Raw genomic sequence first — 10,715 nt, 5'->3', positions numbered from 1 at the left:
TCTCTCTCTCATTAATGATGCTTTATCAGCACGCCTGCCAAAATACAATGTTGCCAAAGCAGTACAGAGGATAATTAATCTGCAGAATTGGATGATATGGCAGAAGTGTGTACTTGTTAATCACCACAAAGTAGTGTTGTCAAAAGTACCAATGTCGGTACCAGTTGGTACTGAAATTCAGTGGTGGACAGTAACGGAGTAGCTTTACTTCGTTACTGTACTTAAGTACATTTTTCAAGTATATGTACTTTACTGGAGTCGTTTTATTTTGAGTAACTTTTACTTTTACTTCACTACATTCCAAAGCATAAGATTGTACTTTTTGGCCAGGGGTGTTTTTACACCACAGACAAGCTTTGAGAAGAAAAAAATCATTATGAAAATATAATTATATTTTCCTTAAAATGTTCTTCCTAACTTCAGGCCTTATTCTTATGTCATATATAACTGTGATGTTCTGCAAAACAACAAGTTTAAAACACTTTTTCTTACTGGTGAAAATCAGATGGTCAAATCTGTTTTCTCTCAGGTACTTTGCAGTGTAAGCTTCACAGTGAACATTACTACATCACTCTCGTCAACGTAGTCCATATCAACAACAAAAATATATCTTGACTCCATATAGTGGTTCTTTTGGGAAAATCCCAGGTATTTTGAGCAGTAGAATTATAAAAAAGATGTGCTAATATAAAGTTAAATTAAGTAGCCTATATAAAATTGCTAAATAAATCTATCTGTCAGTACTTTTTTACTTAAGTACTTATAAAAATCGAGTACTTTTGTACTTTCACTCGAGTAAAATTGAAAAAGGAGTACTTTTACTGGAGTAATATTTTATTATACGTATCTGTACTTTTACTCAAGTACTTGATTTGTGTACTTTGTCCACCACTGTTAATCACCATGATCAGTCAGTATAACATGTAAATGTGTGTTTGTGTCATATTTGAAGTACTGACAGGCTTGCAGTTGGAAATGTTGAAAGGAGGGCACTGGACTGTGTATTTGTTGGTGATGAACTGTCCATTGACTTTAATGCACGTGATTCTGTCACAGCCCTGATTTGCAGTGTGCAAAGTCTTTCCTTCCTATGAACCAAAAGAAAATAAGGTCAAATTCATTGCAAAAATGTTAGATTTGTTAGGAGGAATGAGATTGTCAAGGAATAATGGCTTAAATTTGGGTCTGTTCCTCACTCAAATTTAAAAGACGTTACTGCAGTACTAGTACTTTAATAATGCTTTTCTGTCCCTGATGATGACAATCCACTTCTGTTGTATGAAAAAAAGCAACATGAACTGTTTCATTTTGTGTTCAAAGAAAGAAAACAATATTGGTTTTAACATATGAGGGTATGTAAAGTGCATTTTTTTTACATTTATAATTAATTTACATTTTGAACATTTATTCCTTTAAGTTCCATTTAACCTAAATATATTCCATACCTCAAGGCGACTGAACCTTTGACATCTGACTTTACCTTCAGTATTTTATCGACGCCATTGTTATTGACGATGCAGTGAGTTTGCACACACTTTCCACAGCAGTCGTCAAAGGTCGTTTTAACATATCCATAACCCTGTGAAAAATAAACATCAAATGAAGTCAATGAAATTACACTCAGTCCTGAGAAAAGCTGATCAGAAGCTTGTCACGCAACTTACAGGATCACATTTCTCATTGCACTGCACAGATCCACATTTGATATTGAACAACTGCGTTTTAGGATCCACGTCCCATGTACAGCTGCATTCCCGACAGTCAACGACGGGGATGTTGGTACCAGGCTGGGGGAAGTGATGGGAGAGATGAGCATGTAAAACTTTCATTAATTAGTACTTAAAATAAAAAACTCAGAAATGTTTGATTTTTAAAAAAAATAGTAATATTCGAGTCATTCTAGTTACCTTATATTCCATATTTTTGTGAACGCACACTTTCTTTGGCTCTGAGGAGGCAAACAACAAAATACAAAACTATACTGAATGATATTAAAGGGATACAGACACCATCTGAGATAAAAAAATAAAATAAAAATAAAATAAGCATACAAAAATGAACTGATGTGTGAATAATAGCAATACCGCATTTGATTTCTGGACAGCATTTTCCATCAGGGACTTCCAGGACTGGCGTATATCCGACTGCACACTTTTTATCCATAGGTGGGCACATGCTGACATCACAGTCTACATCACACAAAGGAGACTTAATAAAAGGAAGATGTGAACCTATCCCCCTCCCCCAAAAAAACCTCTTGAAAAAACTGTACATAAACTTACTGCAAACTTGTTTACTGCAGCATGGGTCTGAAGGATTGGTGACGTTGACCAGCACAAAGCCGGGCTCAGTGCAGATCTCAGGGTTGACATCGGGACACGTTTTGGGTTTACAGGTCACTGATTTGCTGGCCTTATCACAGATACACTCCTCACAGTTGTACTCGAAAACCTCAGCGAACTGCCGCAAAATATCAAGAGAATTTAGTTAAAAGTCTATTTCGGTCATTATTTAGCTTCAACCATTATTTAGCATTATTCAGTTAATTCTTTAAATTCAGCATATAATGAAAATTCACTCTATTGATTTTGTAAATTCGTGCTACAGGTTATAGTGTGAAGCAAATATAAATAGCACTACTCCTATGTGACCGTGGACCACAAAACCAGTCATAAGTGTCAATTTTTCAAAATTGAGATTTGTACATCATCTGAAAGCTGAATAAATACGTTTTCCATCGATGTATGGTTTGTTAGGATAGGACAATATTTGGCCGAGATACAACTATTTGAAAATCTGGAATCTGAGGGTGCAAAAAAATCAAAATATTGAAAAAATCGCCTTGAAGTTCTTAGCAATGCATATTACTAATCAAAAATTAAGTTTTAATATATTTATGGTAGGAAATGTACAAAATATCTTAATGGAACATAATCTTTACTTAATATCCTAATGATTTTTGGCATAAAAGAAAAATCGATAATTTTGACCCATACAATGTATTTTTGGCTATTGCTACAAATATACCTGTGCAACTTAAGACTGGTTTTGTGGTCCAGGGTCACATATGAGTTTATATGAGCTAGGCTTAAGTATGTTGCTAATCCAAAATTTAACTCTGGTAAGCATAAAAATGCATAGTATTTTCATGCCAATATTCGTGTGTGCTAACTATTTTATTGATACATTTTGGTACTGAATGATTTATGAGGATGAATTCTAATTATTCACATTTTTCTCATGTCATCTGCCATCTTGGATGTTTTTTGTAAGTGAGCTTGCCACAGTGTATTGCTTAATGGCCTTTAAGTTTAAGAACTATGAAATGAAATTCTAGTATTGTGTAAACCGCTAAATTAAAACTGTTAAACCCCGCCGTACCTCCCGTGGTGTTCTAGAGGCATCCAGGCATCCTAAAAACAAAAAGAGAAGAACAACATAAGACCGATATGTTCTTGAAAAGCAGCTAAGGTATGCAGGATGATGCAGAAAGGCACACTTTGTTTTACTTCTCTATCTGAATGCCTTATGCATGCACAGAAACTTGAGTCAAAGGCTTCTCACCACATTTGTTCACACAAACGTCTGTATTCTTGTTGAAGAGTAATGTGCCCTCAGAACAGAAGCAGCCCTCTGTGGGCATTGTAATGGTGTTCTGTTCAGGTCTGCAATTAAAAAAGTATTTAAACTTTTTTTTATTACACACATATCATCTAAGATTCATTCCAATAAACATCTGCATAACAAGTTTTATTAACTCTTAAACTGCATAATAAGAGTGTTTTTTTTTCAAGTACATGTCTGTCATATTCCAGTCCCTCAATTTACAATACTAAAACCGTAAACTTTCATATCCACAAATGTCTTAAGTATTTAAAAATTTGGATAAATGGGCATACATATCAGCACAGGTTGGTGGCTCAGCTGGACCACAAGGATTGAAAACTTTATCTGCTGGACATTCAATATCTGGTGGAAGAAAAGACAACATAAAACACTTAAATAATCTCAATAGCTTCCAAAAGTCTGGGAGATCAAAAATCTCACATAAAAAAGGAATTTAAAGCCAGAAAGGTACAACAGAAATGTAAGCAATTTGGAGAAACCTAAAGAAAGAGTGATATAAAATTAATAAAATGCAACTTACTGCAAAGGTAAGTGTAGTTCCTCCAGTGTATGCAGATCCCTAATTGAGAGCAAGCCCTTGCGTATGTCTGAAGACTGGTACACACCACAGCAGGGTTACTCATATGACAACTGTCATATTCACATGCTAAAAAGAAGTTTTTGGGGGATATATGGGAATGGCACGCTTTGAACAACCTGAGAAAGGCAGAAGTAGTAAATATCACTTCGGAAGCTCCATATATTGAAATTTATAATAAAAACATAACACCGAATCCACTCACTCGCTATCAAGGAGGTTGCAGTCAGGATGAGCCTGGCAAGGCTTAGATGTAAGTTTTTTATTATCCCAGACAGAAAGTAATGCAGTTGGTGGAGTGCAAATTTCATCATTCGCCCCAATGGCTGGCCAGTAATCCGCCATCACTGCACAGTCGTCCACCAAGATCCCTCCAGGGATCATGCAGTCATCAGCCTTGTTGTTGTTGCATGTTCCTTAGTGAGAATTATTTGGAATAATTTAGATGGACAATGAATAAAAAAATCCCTCGTATACCATCCACCAGTGGTGGGCTGTCAGGGCCAGCAAAGCCTCCTCTGCTGGCCTAAACACTATCAGAATCACTGACATAGTTTTAAAATATTTCTCCAATAAATGTGTATTTCATTTTTTCCAATAGTCTATTCTCTTTATTTCATAGCGTTTCTCTTGGTTGCGCTGCTTGCAGTAGTGTATTTTTATATTAGAGCTTTTGTCCTATCATATTTAAGCAATCGTGTTGCCAGGGTCAAAGAAATCTGCCTTAAGGCCTTCAGAATCAACAGTGCTAGCGTCTGTAGTTTAAAATAAAAGGCAAGGAAACCGTTGCTTTAACCAATCAGATTTCGAGTTGGCGACACCGGGGCCATCTAGCAGGCGTACAATAACATCAGCACTTTCACATCCTTTGATTGGATGGTCAGGGAGCATACTAGTAGTCAGAGCTAGAAAGAAGAAAACCACGAGAGTACGGTAGGTTCATTTTCATTTTTTGACTTTTCGCTTTATGCGTTTTATTCTGATGTTATTTGCAAGACATAAAGCTACGTTTAATTTTCTGTAAGCATATCTCATATCGCTCAGTTTCCGAGTCAAACTGTATTAACCAGCCTTTTCCTCCCGGCCGCAGCAGCTAGGATACGTTAAAACACATGTATACACTTGTTTCATCGTCTTGTATAAATTATTTTAATGTTACTTGCTCACTTTCCCAGTAAAGCTGTGCTAACTAGTATTTTCCTCCCGCAGCGTGCTGGCAGACCGGTGGGGAGACTCGTGAAGACGAAAAGCCATACGAGTACGTTAAATTGTTAGGTCAACTTTAAAACATATGTAAAATCACATAATTTGTTTTTTACCAATGTTATTTGCAAGGTATAAATACGTTTAACTGAATAAATGTCTGTAAGAACATCGGGTGGACTGTATTTTTGTAATTTTATTAGGGTAATGCTTCAGCTAGAGATGATGTACGTTGCGCAGCTGTGGCAACTTATTTGGGTTTCTTGCTTTAGTAATTGCATCCATTCTCATTACATGAGACAATTGTCTGTGATGCAATGCCCTGTTATACTGCATTTCTGTATAATATTTAAGGTTTCTATAAAAATCATGACATGCATGGCCCGCCACTGCCATCCACATTGGGGGGTGGCTGACTTACCACAATGACCTTGTGTGTTGTTTCCAAAATGCTCAAATGGCAAATTGATGCCAAAGCCAGTAGCTCCAAATGTTATATTAACACCCAGCTGTGGAATACTCAGGATCAAGTCTAGGCCTGAGCTTATAACTCTCACATCATTACGAGCATATGGCAGCCGTAACTTTATATTGTTCTCAAAAGCCTGTTATGACAGGAGACAATGACAAGAAAATGTTAGGGTACTTAGTAATGCAGACAAAGCATGTTATTCATTCCAAATCTAGAAAGTCTCACCTTTAGGTCTCCTATGAGATTGTTATTCGTAAGATTTATGACTAGTTTGTTGTAAGACACAATAATAGATCTGGGACAGGATACATGCTCAACAGGGTCACAGTAGACACTGTCGATGTAGATCTCCAAATGGTATCGAGGCCTAATTTCCTTCATTAATATATAAGTGCAGTTTCCTTGATAACTGTAGAATTGTCCATCAAATGTGACATAATGTGGGTCACCCCAGCCTTCACAAAAGCCTAGAATAGGATAGTGTGAAAAATAAGACAAAAACAGCATTCAATAATTTGAACTGAACAAGCTACTTGAATTTAGCAAACACTAAGGGCCAGATTTACTAACAGCTTGTGCCAGCGCAAACCTTCTTTTTGCATTAAAAAAAAAACTACTGTCAGGATTTACTAAAGGCATGCAGTGAAAAATAAGCAATGAAAGGTGTGGACAGTAATTTTTGTGGCTGATCTTATTGCATATGCATTTGTAGAAGTTTCAGATGCGAAATTCAAGGGAGAAGAATATTTCAATGAATCATGCGTGATTTAGGGCATCAGGGCTGGAGTGGGAGTCATTTTCAGCCCTGGAGTTTCATGCCTTAGAGCGGCCCACTTTAGTTCATGACTGACTATAGTTATTACAATAATGTAATTAAAACTTCAGTATATAAGTCTGCAATAGCGCACTGTTCTCTGCAGACTTGTAATTCATTATATTTTTCTACAGCTTTGTTTTTTTTTTTTTTACTGGCCTTTTCAGCGCCGCCTTTGCGCTTTCTATTATACATTTTTTAATCTATTCTTTTTTGCTCGCATATCTCCAACAAAATATTTCATAATAGGTCATTATGGAAATGAGCTGGCTGCATCTGTGTTCTTTAATCTGGCATTGTCAGTAGATGACAGTCAGTAAATGATTACAGAATTAAATGTAAAGATTGCAAAGACCAGTTTACTCACAGTCACATGCATAATATTGGCAGCAGTGGTGTTCATCATAGACAAGCACTGGTTTTCTTCCATTTTCACAGGTGATGTACTGCAGTGGAGGGCATTCAAATGGGATAATTTCAATGATGTTGTCTTGTATGCACCTCGCCATGGTGCAGTTACACAAGAAGAAGGTCTCGTTGGTCTAGTGATAATGAAAAGTGAGACAGAATTAGAAAGACTGATAAATGCAAAATTGCAATGTAGACAATGTTGATTTAAGTAGAATATTTAAATGTCACCATAGATAGTCATAAAAATACATTCCCCATGTAGAAAGAATAACAACACCTTTATTTTGTCAATTAAAAGAAAGTATATTAAACTATACGTTTTTGTTCCATTCAGGACAGTAGTACGGCGGCGTTTTTGTAGGAGTAGATGCAGGAGTAGGAGTAGGTGATGTGGTTGATTCTGTTGTTGATGTAGTAGGCTTTGTGGTAGGTGTTGGTGTAGGGGAAGATGATGTGGTAGGTGTTGGTGTTGTAGAAGGTTTTGTGGTAGTTGTTGTTATAGGGGTGGGTGATGTGGTTGATTTTGTTGTAGTAGGCTTTGTTGTTGTTGTCGGTATAGGGGTAGGTGATGGGGTTGCTTCTGTTGTTGTAATAGGCTTTGTGGCAGTTGTAGGGGTAGATGATGTGATTAATTCTGTTGTTGCAGTAGGCTTTGTGGTAGTTGTTGGTGTAGGGGTAGATGATGTGGTAGGTTCTGGTGTTGTTGGTGTTGTTGTAGTAGGCTTTGTGGTACTTGTCGGTATAGGGGAAGGTGATGGGGTTGCTTCTGTTGTTGTAGGCATTGTGGTAGTTGTCGGTATAGGAGTAGATGATGTGGTAGATTTTGGTGTTGTTGCTGTTGTTGTAGTAGTAGATTTCATGGTAGTTGTTGGTATAGAAGTAGGTGATGTGGTTGATTCTGTTGTTGTAGTAGGCTTTGTGGTAGTTGTCGGTGCAGGGGTAGATGATGTGGTAGGTCCTGTTGTTGTGGTAGGCTTCATGGTAGTTGCCGTAGGGGTAAATGATGTGGTAGATCCTGTTGTTGTAGTAAGCTTTGTAGTAGTTGTCGGTGTAGGGGTAGATGATGCGAAATTCAAGGGAGAAGAATATTTCAATGAATCATGCGTGATTTAGGGCATCAGGGCTGGAGTGGGAGTCATTTTCAGCCCTGGAGTTTCATGCCTTAGAGCGGCCCACTTTAGTTCATGACTGACTATAGTTATTACAATAATGTAATTAAAACTTCAGTATATAAGTCTGCAATAGCGCACTGTTCTCTGCAGACTTGTAATTCATTATATTTTTCTACAGCTTTGTTTTTTTTTTTTTTACTGGCCTTTTCAGCGCCGCCTTTGCGCTTTCTATTATACATTTTTTAATCTATTCTTTTTTGCTCGCATATCTCCAACAAAATATTTCATAATAGGTCATTATGGAAATGAGCTGGCTGCATCTGTGTTCTTTAATCTGGCATTGTCAGTAGATGACAGTCAGTAAATGATTACAGAATTAAATGTAAAGATTGCAAAGACCAGTTTACTCACAGTCACATGCATAATATTGGCAGCAGTGGTGTTCATCATAGACAAGCACTGGTTTTCTTCCATTTTCACAGGTGATGTACTGCAGTGGAGGGCATTCAAATGGGATAATTTCAATGATGTTGTCTTGTATGCACCTCGCCATGGTGCAGTTACACAAGAAGAAGGTCTCGTTGGTCTAGTGATAATGAAAAGTGAGACAGAATTAGAAAGACTGATAAATGCAAAATTGCAATGTAGACAATGTTGATTTAAGTAGAATATTTAAATGTCACCATAGATAGTCATAAAAATACATTCCCCATGTAGAAAGAATAACAACACCTTTATTTTGTCAATTAAAAGAAAGTATATTAAACTATACGTTTTTGTTCCATTCAGGACAGTAGTACGGCGGCGTTTTTGTAGGAGTAGATGCAGGAGTAGGAGTAGGTGATGTGGTTGATTCTGTTGTTGATGTAGTAGGCTTTGTGGTAGGTGTTGGTGTAGGGGAAGATGATGTGGTAGGTGTTGGTGTTGTAGAAGGTTTTGTGGTAGTTGTTGTGGGTGATGTGGTTGATGTGGTTGATTTTGTTGTAGTAGGCTTTGTTGTTGTTGTCGGTATAGGGGTAGGTGATTCTGTTGTTGCTGTTGTTGTAATAGGCTTTGTGGCAGTTGTAGGGGTAGATGATGTGATTAATTCTGTTGTTGCAGTAGGCTTTGTGGTAGTTGTTGGTGTAGGGGTAGATGATGTGGTAGGTTCTGGTGTTGTTGGTGTTGTTGTAGTAGGCTTTGTGGTACTTGTCGGTATAGGGGAAGGTGATGGGGTTGCTTCTGTTGTTGTGTGGTAGGTGGTAGTTGTCGGTATAGGAGTAGATGATGTGGTAGATTTTGGTGTTGTTGCTGTTGTTTAGATTTCATATTTCATGGTAGTTGTTGGTATAGAAGTAGGTGATGTGGTTGATTCTGTTGTTGTAGTAGGCTTTGTGGTAGTTGTCGGTGCAGGGGTAGATGATGTGGTAGGTCCTGTTGTTGTGGTAGGCTTCATGGTAGTTGCCGTAGGGGTAAATGATGTGGTAGTTGCCGGTGTAGGGGTGGATGATGTGGTTGATGCTGTTGTTGTAGTAGGCTTCGTAGTAGGCTTCGTGGTAGTTGTCGGTGTGGGGGTGGATGATCTGGTAGGTCCTGTTGTTGTAATAGGCTTTGTGGTCGTTGCCGGTGTAGGGGTGGATGATGTGGTTGATGCTGTTGTCGTAGTAGGCTTTGTGGTAGTTTTTGGTGTAGGGGTAGATGATGTGGTGGATTCTGTTGTTGTAGTAGGCTTTGTGGTAGTTGTTGGTATAGGGGTAGGTGATGTTGTTGATTTTGTTGTAGTAGGTTTTGTGGTAGTTGTTGGTGTAGGGGTAGATGATGTGCTAGGTTCTGGTGTTGTTGCTGTTGTTGTAGTAGTAGGCTTCATGGTTGTTGGTGTAGGGGTAGGGGATGTGGTTGATTCTGTTGTTGTAGTAGGCTTTGTGGTAGTTGGTGTAGGGGAAGGTGATGTGGTAGATTCTGTTGATGTAATAGGCATCAAAGTAGTTGTTACTCTTGTTGTATTATAAACTTGTTCTTGTGTTGAATGAGTTGTTTTTCTTGTTTCTTCAGTAGAAGGAATTATTAATTCAGTCGTTGGTCCAGACTGAGTTGGGGCAGATGATGTGGTTGGTTCTGGTGTTGTAGTAGGTTTCATGGTAGATGTTGGTATAGAAGTAGGTGATGTGGTTGATGCTGTTGTTGTAGTAAGCTTTGTAGTAGTTGTCGGTGTAGGGGTAGATGATGTGGTAGATCCTGTTGTTGTAGTAGGCTTCGTGGTGGTTGCCGGTGTAGGGGTAGATGATGTGGTTGATGCTGTTGTTGTAGTAGGCTTCGTAGTAGGCTTCATGGTAGTTGTCGGTGTGGGGGTGGATGATGTGGTAGGTCCTGTTGTTGTAATAGGCTTTGTGGTCGTTGCCGGTGTAGGGGTGGATGATGTGGTCGATGCTGTTGTTGTAGGCTTTGTGGTAGTTTTTGGTGTAGGGGTAGATGATGTGGTGGATTCTGTTGTTGTAGTAGGCTTTGTGGTAGTTGTCGGTG

General features: G+C 38.2%; 1 protein-coding gene across 1 annotated transcript in view; it reads right to left on the bottom strand.

The window, feature by feature from the left end:
• Window positions 1–10,715, bottom strand: part of LOC107670194 (mucin-2-like) — a 40,975-nt gene that overhangs the window by 6,349 nt on the left and 23,911 nt on the right. Inside the window, exons 28-47 of the mRNA XM_016462716.1 lie at window positions 10,283–10,695; window positions 9,587–10,018; window positions 9,017–9,403; window positions 8,628–8,802; window positions 7,828–8,135; window positions 7,422–7,754; window positions 7,061–7,235; window positions 6,105–6,346; window positions 5,829–6,012; window positions 4,410–4,620; window positions 4,148–4,323; window positions 3,900–3,969; window positions 3,565–3,665; window positions 3,382–3,413; window positions 2,283–2,460; window positions 2,085–2,189; window positions 1,908–1,948; window positions 1,665–1,787; window positions 1,481–1,579; window positions 960–1,088 (exon numbers count right to left, since the gene is read on the bottom strand). Coding sequence (XP_016318202.1) covers window positions 960–1,088; window positions 1,481–1,579; window positions 1,665–1,787; window positions 1,908–1,948; window positions 2,085–2,189; window positions 2,283–2,460; window positions 3,382–3,413; window positions 3,565–3,665; window positions 3,900–3,969; window positions 4,148–4,323; window positions 4,410–4,620; window positions 5,829–6,012; window positions 6,105–6,346; window positions 7,061–7,235; window positions 7,422–7,754; window positions 7,828–8,135; window positions 8,628–8,802; window positions 9,017–9,403; window positions 9,587–10,018; window positions 10,283–10,695 — 3,914 coding nt within the window. The remainder of the gene's footprint in view (window positions 1–959; window positions 1,089–1,480; window positions 1,580–1,664; window positions 1,788–1,907; window positions 1,949–2,084; window positions 2,190–2,282; window positions 2,461–3,381; window positions 3,414–3,564; window positions 3,666–3,899; window positions 3,970–4,147; window positions 4,324–4,409; window positions 4,621–5,828; window positions 6,013–6,104; window positions 6,347–7,060; window positions 7,236–7,421; window positions 7,755–7,827; window positions 8,136–8,627; window positions 8,803–9,016; window positions 9,404–9,586; window positions 10,019–10,282; window positions 10,696–10,715) is intronic.

This window comes from Sinocyclocheilus anshuiensis, unplaced genomic scaffold (genome assembly GCF_001515605.1).
Source record: "Sinocyclocheilus anshuiensis isolate Anshui unplaced genomic scaffold, SAMN03320099.WGS_v1.1 scaffold624, whole genome shotgun sequence".
NCBI lineage: Eukaryota > Metazoa > Chordata > Actinopteri > Cypriniformes > Cyprinidae > Sinocyclocheilus > Sinocyclocheilus anshuiensis.
This window is presented reverse-complemented; position numbering and strand designations above follow the sequence as displayed.